This window comes from Microcaecilia unicolor, chromosome 8 (genome assembly GCF_901765095.1).
Source record: "Microcaecilia unicolor chromosome 8, aMicUni1.1, whole genome shotgun sequence".
In the NCBI taxonomy this organism is placed as follows: domain Eukaryota; kingdom Metazoa; phylum Chordata; class Amphibia; order Gymnophiona; family Siphonopidae; genus Microcaecilia; species Microcaecilia unicolor.
In genome coordinates this window covers 233,112,754-233,128,959 of record NC_044038.1, presented here as the reverse complement: position 1 = coordinate 233,128,959, position 16,206 = coordinate 233,112,754, and the positions used below count along the sequence as shown (strand labels likewise).

The following is a 16,206-nucleotide window of genomic DNA, read 5'->3' as shown; positions in this document are numbered from 1 at the left end:
TTAAAAATGTATTTAAAAAACATTTCTGATGCAATTTCCATAGTCAGATTTTTCTGGGTCTCCACTCATTTATATGAATGGTCCTTTTCAAATATAATTTTTTAAATCCGGATACATTTTCAAATATAAATTTCTATTCAAATTCAATTTTAGACTTATATACAAGTTCATATAGATTACTTTATGTTGGATCTATCTATTTTTAATAAATAAACTTTTCAAGTATGTATTTACATAGGTTACATATCATTACACAATATATTTAGAAACAATTTATACTATCAAATATATTTACGCTATACTGGAACTTTATGGAAGTTTTTATATATATAATTATACATGTATCATTTTCTTTGAGAATTATGTTTTATTTTATTTATTTTTATTATAAATTTTTTTATGCAAAAGCCGTATATATAAACGTATATGTATCATAAGTTTGGTGATTTTATGATTTCACTTAATCAATTTTCTGATGCATTTTATTCATCCATTGTAATTTATGTGTTAAATATTTACATACGTTTGTCTCCACAAATTTTATAAATTACATTTTTTTGTATATTTATATTTTCAAATACTTATGTCACGATTTTTAATTTTAAAATGTTTTCCTCTGAATAATTTTTTAGACTCCTGAGGCAGGCCTGTGGCCGAAACACAGTACTGTGTCGAGTCTACAATAAAAGTTTACTCCTTTATATACCATCAAAGTCTTGACGTGGTCCACTTCCCACTTTGTTTCTCTGTATCTTTACCCCGTGGGATTTTGTGTTCATCCACTCTGTGGAGAGCCTTCCCTAATATTTTACACACTTGCTGTGCGGCCATTTTTGGGAGGAGCCTTTTCTGCCACCCATTTAGGAGGTGGTAAGGACTCCCACACTAACCTGGCGGGTAAGCCCCTGGTGCTAAAAAAAAAAATTATTACACGAATCTTCCCTTGTCAATATCTTTGGAATTTTTCTGTCAAGATTTGGGGAGAGATGCATATCCTTGGTATTATCTTGGACGCCACTTTAGATTAAAAATTTCAGATTACGTCTACTGTTCAGTCTGCATTTTTAAAGCTTCCAATGCCTGGAAGATTGAAGCCTATCCTTCCTTATGAGGACTTTCATTCGGTTTTGCAATCATTGTTTCTTACTCAATATTCCTTACCCTGGTCTTCCACTCTCTACTCTGAAACCTCTGCTGCAGATACACTGTTAACCAGAACATTGCATTTTCAGCATATTACTCCTTGTTTACAGGTCATACATTGGCTTCCTGCTCTTTTTCGGATACGTTTGAAGGTCCTTTTGTTGACACACTACATAAGGTCTTTCAAATGGCTGCTCCTATTATCTTAAGACAGTGTTAAGAATCTGCATTCCAACCATTCATAAAATTCACTTCTCTGAAACTAGGGCTTGTTGTTTTTCCATTGTTTTTTTTTGTTTTGTTACATTTGTACCCCGCACTTTCCCACTCATGGCAGGCTCAATGCAGCTTACATGGGGCAATGGAGGGTTAAGTGACTTGCCCAGAGTCACAAGGAGCTGCCTGTGCCTGAAGTGGGAATCAAACTCAGTTCCTCAGGACCAAAGTCCACCACCCTAACCACTAGGCCACTCCTCCACTGTTGCTACTATTTGAGATTCTACATGGAATGTTGCTATTCCACTAGCAACATTCCATGTAGAAGTCGGCCCTTGCAAATCACCAATGCGGCCGCGCAGGCTTCTGCTTCTGTGAGTCTGACGTCCTGCACGTGCAGGACGTCAGACTCACAGAAACAGAAGCCTGCGCAGCCTTCTACATGGAATGTTGCTAGTGGAATAGCAACATTCCATGTAGAATCTCCAATAGTATCTATTTTATTTTTGTTACATTTGTACCCTGCGCTTTCCCAGTCATGGCAGGCTCAATGCGGCTTACATGGGGCAATGGAGGGTTAAGTGACTTGCCCAGAGTCACAAGGAGCTGCCTGTGCCTGAAGTGGGAATCAAACTCAGTTCCTCAGGACCAAAGTCCACCACCCTAACCAATAGGCCACTCCTCCACTGTTGCTACTATTTGAGATTCTACATGGAATGTTGCTATTCCACTAGCAACATTCCATGTAGAAGTCGGCCCTTGCAAATCACCAATGCGGCCGCGCAGGCTTCTGCTTCTGTGAGTCTGACGTCCTGCACGTACGTGCAGGATGTCAGACTCACAGAAACAGAAGCCTGCGCAGCCTTCTACATGGAATGTTGCTAGTGGAATAGCAGCATTCCATGTAGAATGTCCAATAGTAGCAACATTCCATGTGGAATCTCCAATAGTAGCAACATTCCATGTAGAATCTCCAATAGTATCTATTTTATTTTTGTTACATTTGTACCCTGCGCTTTCCCAGTCATGGCAAGCTCAATGCGGCTTACATGGGGCAATAGAGGGTTAAGTGACTTGCCCAGAGTCACAAGGAGCTGCCTGTGCCTGAAGTGGGAATCGAACTCAGTTCCTCAGTTCCCCAGGACCAAAGTCCACCACCCTAACCACTAGGCCACTCCTCAGAAGAAGAATGGAAACGTCTTCCACTGTATCTGAGAACCTTGATAGAGACTGCAACTTTCAAGAAGCAGTTAAAAGAGGTACTTTTTGTGCAGGCTTTTGCAACCTGTGGATGATTTTTTTTTATTCCTTGATGCCTGCAGGCCTCTGTTACCTTACTGGCTTATGGCTGCTTACAGGACTGGCTTAACCATCAGACCAGGCCTAGGGTGCCGGCAGTTTAGAGCGCCAAAAGAAAACCCAGCCTTTGTCCTTGCCTGGTCTACAGGTAAGCCTTTTCTCCTCCCCTCCAGTCCAGTCTCTCCCCTTCTCTCTTCCCCCTCCCCGTGGGCCTAGCAGCAGTATGACAGTGACTTTGGTTAGCCCCTTGGAGGGAGAGAGCAATGCTGGATCCGCAGGGAGTGGGACAGAGGAGGGGGAGAGAGAGACTGGACCGGTGTGGGAGAGATGCTGAACATGGGGGGGGGGGGGGGGGGGGGGTAAGAATTATTGAATTTCTAAATTTTGTCATAACTAAAGCTTGACTCCTTCTTTGCGTCAGTTGCTGCTTTCAAAGTTTCCCCAAACTCTGTTTGCAATCATATCCAGAAAGTAAAGGGTTAATTAACTTTCTTCTAAGCTCAGGATTTGAAAAAAAAAAAAAAACAACAAATAGAATGGTACACTTTGTTTTAAACTCAGGCTGTGCTCTTTATTTATTGAGTAAAGTCCCTCTCTTATTAAATCTCATCCTTCACCAGCTGTAGGAAATTCAGTTACCAAAAAACTCAGGTGACCTTTGTGGAATCGCATGAGGCAGAGAGGGTGTGAGAATTTGAATCAAACAGCACTGACGAGTGATGTCTAGCATAAGCAGCTCTGAGGAATAGCTGGTGCTCTGCATTATTCAGAATGGCCGGTAGGATCAGGTCTATATTTTATTCTGGTAGGTGCACAAGCCTTTTAATATTATGTCAAAGCAACATTGTGGGAACAACCCTCGGAACAGTCTACAGTGTAACTCAAAAGATGCTAAGTTCGAAGGTACTTTCCCCCGGATTCTATATAAGGCACAGCGAGTTGCACATTTTAAACTGGGCGTGTGCCCAATTTTTCCCAAATTCTACATATTGCACCTTAATTTCTGTGTGGAAATTGAAGCGTATGCTACAACAATGCGTGTAACTTAATTAACTAGCTAATCGGTGCTTGATATTTACATGCACAACTCACTAAGTGTATTCTGTAACGTGGTGAGCGTAAATTCCAAGTCGCAGAGTTGAAAAGAGGGCGTGGAATAGGCGGGTCGTGGGAGTTTCTGCAATCCATGCGCATTATTATGTGCCCTGAAAAGGACAGGTACAAATTCAAGGTAAGGTATACACATATGAGTTTGTCTTGGGCAGACTGGATGGACCATGCAGGTCTTTTTCTGCAGTCATCTACTATGTTACTATGTTACTATGTATTATAGAATACACCCACTCTGCACCTAATTTAGGCATCAGGAATTACACCAAGTAAAACATGGCCTAAATCTGGGGTAGGCAACTCCGGTCCTCGAGAGCCGCAGGCAGGTCAGGTTTTCAGGATATCCACAATGAATATGCAGGAGATAGATTTGCAATCACTGCCTCCTTGGTATGCAAATCTATCTCCTGCATATTCATTGTGGATATCCTGAAAACCTGACCTGCCTGCGGCTCTCGAGGACTGGAGTTGCCTACCCCTGGCCTAAATGGACGCAACCAAATTTGATCACGTGGAGAGGCGCTCGGCATATTCTATATACTCCATGGAAATTTAAGCCTATTCTAAAAAAATCTAGGCGTACTTTAGAGAATACGCCTAGGCGTATTTTTTTACCGTGCACAACTGGAGTAACAATCCAGTCAGTGCTGAATTGGCTGATAACAACCAATTATCAGCATTAACTGGCAACAATTGGCATTTACGCATGCATCTCTTTAGGCATATTCTAAAAAGAAACGTGTGTAAATTCTAACGCATATAGTTGAAAGGCATCATTTATATTTTCCATGTAAATGTATACATAGTAACATAGTAACATAGTAGATGACGGCAGAAAAAGACCTGTATGGTCCATCCAGTCTGCCCAACAAGACAAACTCATATGTGCTACTTTTTGTGTATACCCTACTTTGATTTGTACCTGTCCTCTTCAGGGCACAGACCGTATAAGTCTGCCCAGCACTATCCTCGCCTCCCACCACCGGCTGGCTCTGCCACCCAATCTCGGCTAAGCTCCTTAGGATCCATTCCTTCTGAATAGGATTCATGTTTATCCCACGCGTGTTTGAATTCTGTTACCGTTTTCATTTCCACCACCTCCCGCGGGAGGGCATTCCAAGCATCCACTACTCTCTCCGTGAAAAAATACTTCCTGACATTTTTCTTGAGTCTGCCCCCCTTCAATCTCATTTCATGTCCTCTCGTTCTACTGCCTTTGCACCTCCGGAAAAGGTTAGTTTGCAGATTAATACCTTTCAAATATTTGAACTGCCTGCATTTTGGTAGGACATAGGAATATATGGGCATCTCTAGCATTTAGAGAATGCTTTTTTTTTTAGCATGCACTAAAAACACTAGCGAGCCTTTGTCAAAGAACCCCTGAGTTAGGAAATGGTTAAGTGGAAGGCGACAGAGGGTAGTGCTAAATGGAGCTCGTTCTGAGGAAGGCGATGATATCAGTGGTATGTTGGCAGGGTTTGGTTCTTGGGCCGATTCTTTTTAATGTTTTTGTAACTGATATTGTTGAAGGGCTGAATGTCAGCTTTTAAGTAGATGGTGATCCCCGTTTTTAGTCAGTTGTGTATTCAGCTGCAGGCACAGCTGGCAAAGGCAAAGATTACTAGAATGCATTTCACCTGCAACATCTGGACTAGTCTGATCACTACACACACACCTACCACTCCCTGATGGCACACCTGTGGAAGGGGCCAGCAGTGGACATGTAAATGTATGATTGGTTATGTTAATATACAGCATGTTTTCTTTGACCCAAGACAAACTAAACACTTTTCTTTAAAGTATGAGACTATCCTATGCAGTTCTACACTAGGCAGAAATATCCAGAGTACCTGAATGTAACTCACCTTGAGCTACTACTGAAAAAAGGTGTGAGCAAAATCCAAATAAATAAATAAATAATAACAACACGAAACCCTACATATTAAGGGCCCTGTTTACTAAGCCACGCTATAGGCATGCTAGCGTTTTTAGCGTGCGCTAATGCTACAGATGCCCATATATGGGCATCTCTAGTGTTTAGCGCACACTAACTTTAGAATGCGCTAAAAATGCTTGCTTACCTTAGTAAACAGGGCCCTAAGTAATGTCAACTGGATATAGTATGCTAAGGCTTTATGCTTGATTTTTTTTTCTCATATTAGAGCTGAGCTTTCACCTCCCTCCCCCCCATTATTGGGGTCTGAGGTAACATAGTAACATAGTAGATGACGGCAGAAAAAGACCTGCATGGTCCATCCAGTCTGCCCAACGAGAAACCTATAAGTGTATACCTTACCTTGAATTTGTACCTGTCCCCTTCAGGGCACAGACCATACAAGTCTGCCCAGCAGTATTTCCCGCCTCCCAACCACCAGTCCCGCCTCCCATCAGCAGCTCTGGTACAGACCGTATAAGTCTGCCCTCCCCTATCCTCGCCTCCCAACCACCACCCCCTCTTCCCCCCAGACAGTCTGTAAACGTTTTTCCTTCTGAAATGTAACATGATATTTTCAAAACCTCACCCAAAAACATTGAATGAAACCAGTCTCAAGCACTGGACGTTAAGCAAGCCAGATTTAAGATGTTGGTGCCTGAGAGTGGTGGGGTGAGGATTGTCCTCCAGAGATTATGGAGGTCCTAAGACATGCAGAATCAGGCTCCTGTCTAGCATAGTTATTTGGTGCCTTCAAAATATGGCACCCCTAAGCAGTTACCTATGTCTAAAATCATGATTTGGCCCTCTGCACTCTACCAATTGCAGTTTAAAATCCAGTCCACCATCTTGAGGCCCAACCCTGGGCTGCTCAGCTATTAAGACTCCTATGTCGGAGACTACCAGAAGCTTTGCTGAAATTCAAATATACCACGCCCAGTACAAATGCTTGATTTAATTCTCTATAACCCAATCAAATTGATCAGATTTGTTTGACACCGTCTTCCTGTGGTAAATCTATCTTGCCTCAGGTATTCCAACCCATTATATTTTAAGATATTTCACTATCCTGTCTTCCAAGACAGACTCCATTGATTTTCCCATTACCGAGGTAAGACTAAATGGCCTGTAATTTACCAACTTCCTATAACCCTCTAGGTGTACATCATTCCACTTAATGTAAACATTAGAACACCTTATGGTTACAGGCATATACCATTTTATTTTTATAGAGACACAGTTTTTCCCTTTTCTGTCTTGTGAACCTTGCACAAGACAATGGTAAGGATCTCAGGTTGCAACTCTTTTTACAGCTACAAGGGTATCCTATGCTATATTGTATTTATTACCCACTTTCTCAGATCTACCAAGTTAATCAGTTTCAGGAAGGACCTGCAGCACTAACTTTAATGGGTAGAATCAGGACGTGGAGGAGTGGCCTAGTGGTTAGTGTGGTGGACTTTGGTCCTGGGAAACTGGCTTCGATTCCCACTGCAGGCACAGGCAACTCCTTGTGACTCTGGCCAAGTCACTTAACCCTCCATTGCCCCAGGTACAAATAAGTACCTGTATATAATATGTAAGCCGCATTGAACCTGCTATGAGTGGGAAAACGTGGGGTACAAATGTAACAACAACATGGAATGTTGCTACTATTGGAGATTCTGGATGGAATGTTGCTACTATTGAGATTCTGTTGCTACTATAAGAGATTCTACATGGAATGTTAATGTTGCTATTCCACTAGCAGCATTCCATGTAGAAGCCCGCCCTTGCAGATCAGCAACGCGGCCACGCAGGCTTCTGTTTCTATGAGTCTGACGTCCTGCACGTAAGTGCAGGATGTCAGACTCACAGAAACAGAAGCCTGCACGGCCACATTGAGTGGCCTAGTGGTTAGAGTGGTGGACTTTGGTCCTGGGGAACTGGCTTCGATTCCCACTGCAGGCACAGGCAACTCCTTGTGACTCTGGCCAAGTCACTTAACCCTCCATTGCCCCATGTAAGCCACATTGAACCTGCTATGAGTGGGAAAGTGCGGGGTACAAATGTAACAAAAAAAAACTACAAATACTACACTGTTCTGAGCTATAAGTTCAGGACTGGCCAAAACATCTCCCTCCCAGCACAGGGTAACTTGGCAACTCTGGGGAGAAGAGATACGCTGGGCACCTTTTTGTCGCAGGGCAACCTGAGCAACTGCCCTGATCACCCTACCCCAAAACCAGGTCAGGTTCAGTGCCAAATCTGATCAAGTTACCCAGTTCCAGGAAGGAAATTTTGGGCCAATCCTGGATTTCTAACAACCCTATTCTGGTGCATTATGGGACCAGCAGCTCTGATTAGAATGGGAAGACTCAGGAACTAAATACCACATTGCTTTAGATTAGAAAGTAAGTTTAAAACCAGGATGGGCCAAAACGTCTCACGTCCTGAAACTGGGTATATAAAATAATGATGGAGTGGAACAGGTGGATGTGAAGCGTCTGTTCACGCTTTTCAAAAATACTAGGACTAGGGGGCATGCGATGAAACTACAGTGTAGTAAATTTAAAATTATCAGTAGAAATCAAACAAAATAAAACATGGAAAAGAAAATAAGATGATACCTTTTTTATTGGACATAACTTAATTCATTTCTTGATTAGCTTTCAAAGGTTGCCCTTCTTTGTCAGATCTGACGAAGAAGGGCAACCTTCGAAAGCTAATCAAGAAATGTATTAAGTTATGTCCAATAAAAAAGGTATCATCTTATTTTCTTTTCCATGTTTTATTTTGTTTGATTTCTATTGATAACCTTAAGAGTGGACTAACACGGCTACCACACTCCTCTACTTAAGATGGTAAATTTAAAACAAATCAGAGAAAAGTTTTCTTCACCCAACGCGTAATTAAACTCTGGAATTCGTTGCCGGAGAACGTGGTGAAGGCGGTTAGCTTGGCAGAGTTTAAAAAGGGGTTAGACGGTTTCCTAAAGGACAAGTCCATAAACCACTACTAAATGGACTTGGGAAAACCCACAATTCCAGGAATAACATGTATAGAATGTTTGTACGTTTGGGAAGCTTGCCAGGTGCCCTTGGCCTGGATTGGCCGCTGTCATGGACAGGATGCTGGGCTTGATGGACCCTTGGTCTTTTCCCAGTGTGGCATTACTTATGTACTTATGGGTCACTTGGCAGCTTTCTTGCTCATTTTCAACATAAGGGCTACTCCATTCTGGCCCTCGAGGTCCACAGGCAGGCCAGGCTTTCAGGATATCAACAATGAACATGCATGAGAGACATGTGCATGCACTGCCTCCTTGGTACACAAACCTCTCTCAAGCATTAATATTGTGGATCTCCTGAAAACCTGGCCTGCCTGTGGACCTGGAGGACTGGAATTGAGTAGCCATGACATAAACTGTAAAAGCATCAGATATCAATTGCTCGGTTTAATTTTATGGTTCCAGTCCTCAGGACACATCAAGCCAGTAAGGTTTTCAGGATACCCACAATGAATATGCATGAGATAGATTTGCATACAAAGGAGGCAGTGCATGCAGATTTATCTCATGCATATTCATTGTGGATACCTCGAGAGCTAGACTGGTTTGCTGCATCCTGAAGACTGGGTTGAGAACCCTTGGTTTTAAGCATTTAAGCAAGAAGACAAGTGGTTTGTTTTTCCTGAAAACTTCCCTTATCTGAAATAGTTTACCTTGCTTAAGACTGATAGTTCACAAACCTTCCTATGATAGTAGTAGGCCTTAAAATGAATAACATGGAGGCGGGGCTAGTGCTGGGCAGACTTATATGGTCTGTGCTGGGGCTGGTGGTTGGGAGGCGGGACTAGTGCTGGGCAGACTCAGTGTTGCCAGGTGGGCGGTTTTACCGCCCAATTGGGCGGTTTTCCGCGACCCGCCGCGGGAAATTTTTGCCCGCGGCGGGTCGCGGTTTTTTGGGCTTCTTTTTTTTCTTTTCCGCGGTTTTTCAGGCGGATTTTCGGCCGTGGGGGGCGGGGTTAGTGACGTTTTGGGCGGGGTTAGTGACGTGTTGGGCGGGGCCGGTGACGGGGGAGGCGGGGCTGGTGACGGCGGGGTTGATGACGCGGGGGTGGGGGTGTCAGGGGCGGGGTTTGAGTTTGGGCGGGTTTTGGGCTGGATTTGGGCTCGTTTGGGTGGGAAAAAAATTTTCCACCTGGCAACACTGGGCAGACTTATACGGTCTGTGCCAGAGCTGGTGGTGGGAGGCAGGGATAGTGCTGGGCAGACTTATACGGTCTGTGCCAGAGCTGGTGGTTGGAGGCAGGACTGGTAGTTGGGAGGCGAGGATAGTGCTGGGCAGACTTATACAGTCTGTGCCAGAGCTGGTGGTGGGAGGCGGGGTTGGTGGTTGGGAGGCGGGGATAGGGCTGGCCAGACTTATACGGTCTGTGCCCTGAAGAGGACAGGTACAAATAAAAAAGTAGCACATAGGAATTTATCTTCTTGGGCAGACTGGATGGACCGTGCAGGTCTTTTTCTGCTGTCATCTATTATGTTTACTATATTTACTCTATCCCTTACCCTTAATTGTTCTACTACTACTACTACTTAACATTTCTAGAGCACTACTCTAGGGTTACGCAGCGCTGTACAAATTAACAAAGAAGGACAGTCCCTGCTCAAAGGAGCTTACAATCTGTCTGCCTGTCTTATCTAGATTATAAACTCTTTGAGCAGGGACTGTCTTTTTTGTGTATGGTGTACAGCGCTGCGTATGCCTTGTGGCGCTATAGAAATGATAAGTAGTAGTAGTAGCAAAGTGAAAAGGAGCTAAACGTACTTCTCTGATACTCAGGTATCCGTTAAAGGTTTACGTCAGTGTGGCGGAAGTCCTCCTCTCACTTTCCAGCACTGCGTGGCGTCGCTCGTCCTCGCTTTACGGCAGCGCGGCAGGTTTGGAATTTATTATTTCCATCTAACGTAACTAACCGTCTATTTTCCCCAAGTTACGACGCGCTCTGTTGTACCTCCCTTTCCTGCAGCGCGTGGCATTGTGGGTGCTTCACCGGGAGGAAGTTTGGGCTCATATTACCCGGCATGGATGTAGGCGAGCTGCTGAGTTACCAGGTCAGTGTCTGATGAGTGATGGGGAAGGCCGCTGAAGCCTCGGGATTTCCTGAAACCCGCGGCTAGATCTCTGCGCACGAGCCTGGCATGCTTAGTTCACAAGGGGCCACTAGGCAAGAAGGGGGGGGGGGGGACTGGGGGGCGGCGAGTTATGTCTTCAAAATCCAAATATGCCTTTCTGTTCCTCTTTAGCTGACTGTGAGATGCTTCACTATGGTCTGGTCCTGCTCCTCCCTGGTTTATTCTTGGCTTGCTTTAGTAAGGTGTGAACAGGGCTCCTATCTCTGGCTTTGGTCTGGCTCTCCATCTTTTTGCTCATCAGTGAGACGTTGATTGGGGAGGCAGAGCTGGGCTTTTCTCTTTGCTGCTTAACTTCATGGAACATGAACTGGGCTCTTTTCTCTGCGGCTCACTTCATTGGGGCTAGGGATGGGAGTGGGCTTTATTCTCTGCTGTGATTGCCACTACTACTACTTATAATTTCTATAGCGCTACCCGATGTACGCAGCGCTTTACACTAGAACATGGAGAGACAGTCCCTGCTCAATACAGCTTACAATCTAATTAGGACAGACAGACAGGATATATCAGGGATAAGGGACAGTTGAAGGGAGGATGAAAAGGAGTAGGGGCTAGGAGTTGAAAGCAGCATCGAAAAGTGGGTTTTTAGCTTAGATTTGAAGACGGCCAGAGATGAGGCTTGACGTACTGGCTCAGGAAGTCTGTTCCAGGCATACGGTGTGGCAAGATAGAAGGCACGGAGTTAGAGGTGGAGGAGAAGGGTGCAGACTGTTCCGAGGGAATGGATCCTAAGGAGCTTAGCCGAGATTGGGTGGCAGAGCCGGTGGTGGGAGGCGGGGACAGTGCTGGGCAGACTTACACGGTCTGTGCCCTGAAAAGGACAGGTACAAATCAAAGTAGGGTATACACAAAAAGTAGCACATATGAGTTTATCTTGTTGGGCAGACTGGATGGACCATGCAGGTCTTTTTCTGCCGTCATCTACTATGTTACTATGAGGCATATTTTCAAAGCACTTAGCCTTCCAAAGTTCCATAGGTTTCTATGGAACTTTGGAAGGCTAAGTGCTTTGAAAATATGCCTCATATGTTACAAGAGAGTTTTTCTCAGCGAGCGGAGTTCCCGGGGAGGAGTGTAGGGAGAGATCAGAGTGGAGAGGTACTGAGGAGCTGCAGAGTGAATGCACTTATAGGTCAATAAGAGGAGTTTGAACTGTATGTGGAAACGGATAGGAAGCCAGTGAAGTGACTTGAGGAGAGGGCTAATATGAGCATAACGACACTGGCGGAATATTAGTCGTGCAGCCAAATTTTGAACAGATTGAAGAGGAGAGAGATGGCTCAGTGGGATACCTGTGAGAAGCAAGTTGCAGTAGTCTAAGCGGGAGGTGATAAGAGTGTGGATGAGGGTTCTAGTCGCGTATTCAGAAAGGAAAGGGCGAATTTTGGTGATGTTATAGAGGAAGAAATGACAGGTTTTATCAGTCTGTTGAATATGTGAAGAGAAGGAGAGGGAGGAGTCGAAGATGACCCCCAAGGTTACGTGCCGATCAGACGGGAAGGATGAGCATATTATCCACAGAAATAGAGAATGGGGGGAGAGTAGAAGTCGGTTTAGGTGGAAAGATAAGCTCAGTGGATTGCTTCTGTTCGTAGGGCCAGATTTTTCTTGTTTTCTCTTCTCTCCAGCAGTGGACAGTGTTGGGATAGGCCGGAGGAAAAGAAGAGATCTGAACCTTGGGGGGGGGGGGGGGGGGGGGGGTAGGAGAGGAGATGCAGTGGGGTGGAGGGTATAGAGTAAAACATGGGTGGATGATGCACTCACCATGTACTCCTGCCACCGACCTATACAGAAGCAAATTATTGGGTCAGTGCATTGGTAGGTAAATAAGGGGATGTATTTTTTCATGGAGAGGGTGGTAAATGCCTGTGGGAAGTGGTGGGGCAGAAAAACAGTGACAGAACTCAAAAAGGCATAGGATAAATGCAGGGGATGGAATCGAAGTCTACCTCCTCCTTCATTTGCGTGCTTATATAATACTAGCACTGTGAGTATACACTTGTGCGTGCAAGTGCTGGATGCGTGCATCACTTAGACTAGCACCGAGCACGCAACTCAATCAGGGCCAGATTTTGTAAAATAGGCACGCCTCAAAATAGCGCCTAGCGTTATTCTATAAAGCACATCTAAACTTAGGTATGTTGTATGGAATAGTGCATAGGGCCAGGGAATGTGCCTCTGTTTAGGTCACTGAAAACCTGAGCCTAAATGTAGGCACGTTCCCTCGAATTCTGTAACCAAGCACGTAAATTTGAAGAGCGTTCTGGCATGCCCACGCTTCAGCTACATATGTTAGAATTTACCTGTGTCTCTTTTTGGAATATGCCCAAAGAGATGCGTGTGTACATTCCAGTTATTGCCAATTAGTGCTAATTGGTTATCAGCCATTATCTTCACTGATTGGCTCGTTACTCAAAGTGCATGCATAAATTGAGCGTGCGCAATTCGCTGTGCCTTGTATAGAATCCGAGGGTTAGTGCATGAATGCAAGGGGGACTTTCATGAGGGTGGGGCAGGACCAAAATTTACACATGCAGCTTACACACAAATGCCACATTTAGCTGCACATAATTGGGTGCCTTGGAATGTAGGAGTGGCCTAATGGTTAGTCTAATGGGCTTTGATACCGGTATTCTGGGTTCGATTCCCACTGGGCAAGTCACTTAACCCTCCGTTGCCTAGGGTACAATAACCGAGATTTTGAACCTTCTAGGGACAGAGAGAGTACCTGCCTATAATGTGAGATTGTTCTCCGCCTTGAACATGATGGTTAAGCAGATTATAAATGCCTCAATTAAAATTAAATTAAAATGAAAAAAATTAAATTAATCTTGGTGCCCAGATGCCGTTATAAAATTAGCGCGTATCACACTGCATCCTTAGCATCCCTCCGGACCGGCCCAGGGTTGGACTGATGGGTTGTGCACACCTTCCAGTAGGTGGAGACTAAGAAACCTCCGACTGTAGAGCCAATAAGAGCCCTGGCCATGTGACCCTAGCCTCAGTATTTTCTCAGTCTCCTTCTGTGCATGGGGAATCCAGTATAGAGGCTAGGAAGAGAGCAATTTTTTCATCTCCAGCCTCTGGGGTGCTAAACTCAAGGGTCCCGGGTCCCTCCCCCACTTCTTCCCCATCTCCCATTGGTGCAGGGAAGGGCTAACCCTTTCAGAGGAAAGGTGTTTAGCCTTTGGGAGAGGCAGCCACTTTCACTTTTGATTGAGAAAAAAAAGCACCATTTGTTACCTTTCCAAAGGAAAGCAAATTTTTTTTTTTGTTACATTTGTACCCTGCGCTTTCCCACTCATGGCAGGCTCAATGCGGCTTACATGGGGCAATGGAGGGTTAAGTGACTTGCCCAGAGTCACAAGGAGCTGCCTGTGCCTGAAGTGGGAATCGAACTCAGTTCCTCAGTTTTCCAGGACCAAAGTCTACCACCCTAACCACTAGGCCACTCCTCCACTCCAAATTAGCAGGTAAGGTCTAATTTCTCCATTGTCACCAACTTGATGCACAGCATTAATGACTTTCACACTTTAAAAAAGCTGGCTGGAAAAGTTTGAGTGTATTTGGTTGCTGCAGGCGTGGTACTCACTGATATACATATTTGTGTTTTCTTGATGTTACTACTACTACTATTTAGCATTTCTATAGCGCTACAAGGCGTATGCAGCGCTGCACAAACATAGAAGAAAGACATTCCCTGCTCAAAGAGCTTACAATCTAATAGACAAAAAAATAAATAAAGTAAGCAAATCAAGTCAATTAATGTGAACGGGAAGGAAGAGAGGAGGGTAGGTGGAGGCGAGTGGTTACAAGTGGTTACGAGTCAAAAGCAATGTTAAAGAGGTGGGCTTTCAGTCTAGATTTAAAGTTGGCCAAGGATTGGGCAAGATGTAGGGGCTCAGGAAGTTTATTCCAGGCGTAGGGTGCAGCGAGACAGAAGGCGCGAAGTCTGGAGTTGGCAGTAGTGGAGAAGGGAACAGATAAGAAGGATTTATCCATGGAGCGGAGTGCACGGGAAGGGGTGTAGGGAAGGACAAGTGTGGAGAGATACTGGGGAGCAGCAGAGTGAGTACATTTATAGGTTAGTAGAAGAAGTTTGAACAGGATGCGAAAACGGATAGGGAGCCAGTGAAGGGTCTTGAGGAGAGGGGTAGTATGAGTAAAGCGACCCTGGTGGAAGACGAGACGGGCAGCAGAGTTTTGAACCGACTGGAGGGGGGAGAGGTGACTAAGTGGGAGGCCAGCAAGAAGCAGATTGCAGTAGTCTAAACGAGACTACAAGGGTTTGGATGAGGGTTTTGGTAGAGTGCTTGGAAAGAAAGTGGCGGATTTTATGGATGTTGTAAAGAAAGAAACGACAGGTCTTGGCAATCTGCTGGATATGAGCAGAGAAGGAGAGAGAAGAGTCAAAGATGACCCCAAGGTTTCGAGCTGAGGAGACAGGGAGAATGAGAGAGCCATCAACAGAAATAGAAAACGGGGGGAGTGGGAGGTGGGTTTGGGGGGGGGGGGGAAAATGAGAAGCTCGGTTTTGGTCATATTTAATTTCAGGTGGCGTTGAGACATCCAGACAGCAATGTCAGACAAGCACGCTGAAACTTTGGTTTGGATGCAAGGTGAGATATCAGGGGTAGAAAGGTAGATTTGGGAGTCATCAGCATAGAGATGGTAGGAAAAGCCATGGGATGAGATTAATGAACCAAGGGAAGAAGTGTAGATAGAAAAGAGGAGGGGACCAAGAACAGAACTCTGAGGTACGCCAACAGGCAGAGAGATAGAAGTAGAAGAGGATCCACCAGAGTGAACACTAAAGGTGCGGAGGGAGAGGTTGGAAGAGAACCAGGAAAGGACAGAGCCCTTGAATCCAGGTGAGGACAGGGTATCGAGAAGTATGCTGTGATCGACAGTGTCAAAAGCAGCGGAAAGATCAAGAAGAATGAGGATGGAATATTGACCTCTGGATTTAGCCAGTAATAGGTCATTGGAGACTTTAATAAGCGCAGTTTCGGTTGAGTGGAGAGGGTGAAAACCAGATTGTAGTGGGTCAAGAATAGCATGTGAGGAGAGAAAATCATGTATCAAGGAATTTTGTTAATAATAAAAAGATTTACAGATTAAAAAAAAAAAAAGGTGTCATGGGGGGGGGGGGGGGGGGGTTGGGTTATCTGTACAACCCTGGCCACCTTTCCAAGCAGACTGGATGGACCATGTTGGTCTCGCCGGCCATCGTTTCTTATGTTACTGTATTAAAACCATTACATGAAAGAGTCATGTGAAGAGGAGAGGTATTAGTCTTGTTCCTTTTGTGAAGGGAAAGGGCTAGATT

The 16,206-nt window shown here is 44.7% G+C and overlaps 1 protein-coding gene across 2 annotated transcripts in view; it reads left to right on the top strand.

Moving 5' to 3' along the window:
• CTNNBL1 (catenin beta like 1) overlaps positions 1-16,206 on the top strand; it is a 297,567-nt gene that overhangs the window by 115,516 nt on the left and 165,845 nt on the right. Inside the window, exon 1 of one of the 2 annotated variants that reach the window (XM_030212602.1) lies at positions 10,599-10,796. The exons of the other annotated variant lie outside the window; for it this stretch is intronic. Within the exon in view, the coding sequence (XP_030068462.1) occupies positions 10,767-10,796 (30 nt within the window). The 5' untranslated portion in view covers positions 10,599-10,766. Of the gene's footprint in view, positions 1-10,598; positions 10,797-16,206 lie in introns of those variants that run through there. 2 annotated transcript variants of the gene reach the window in all.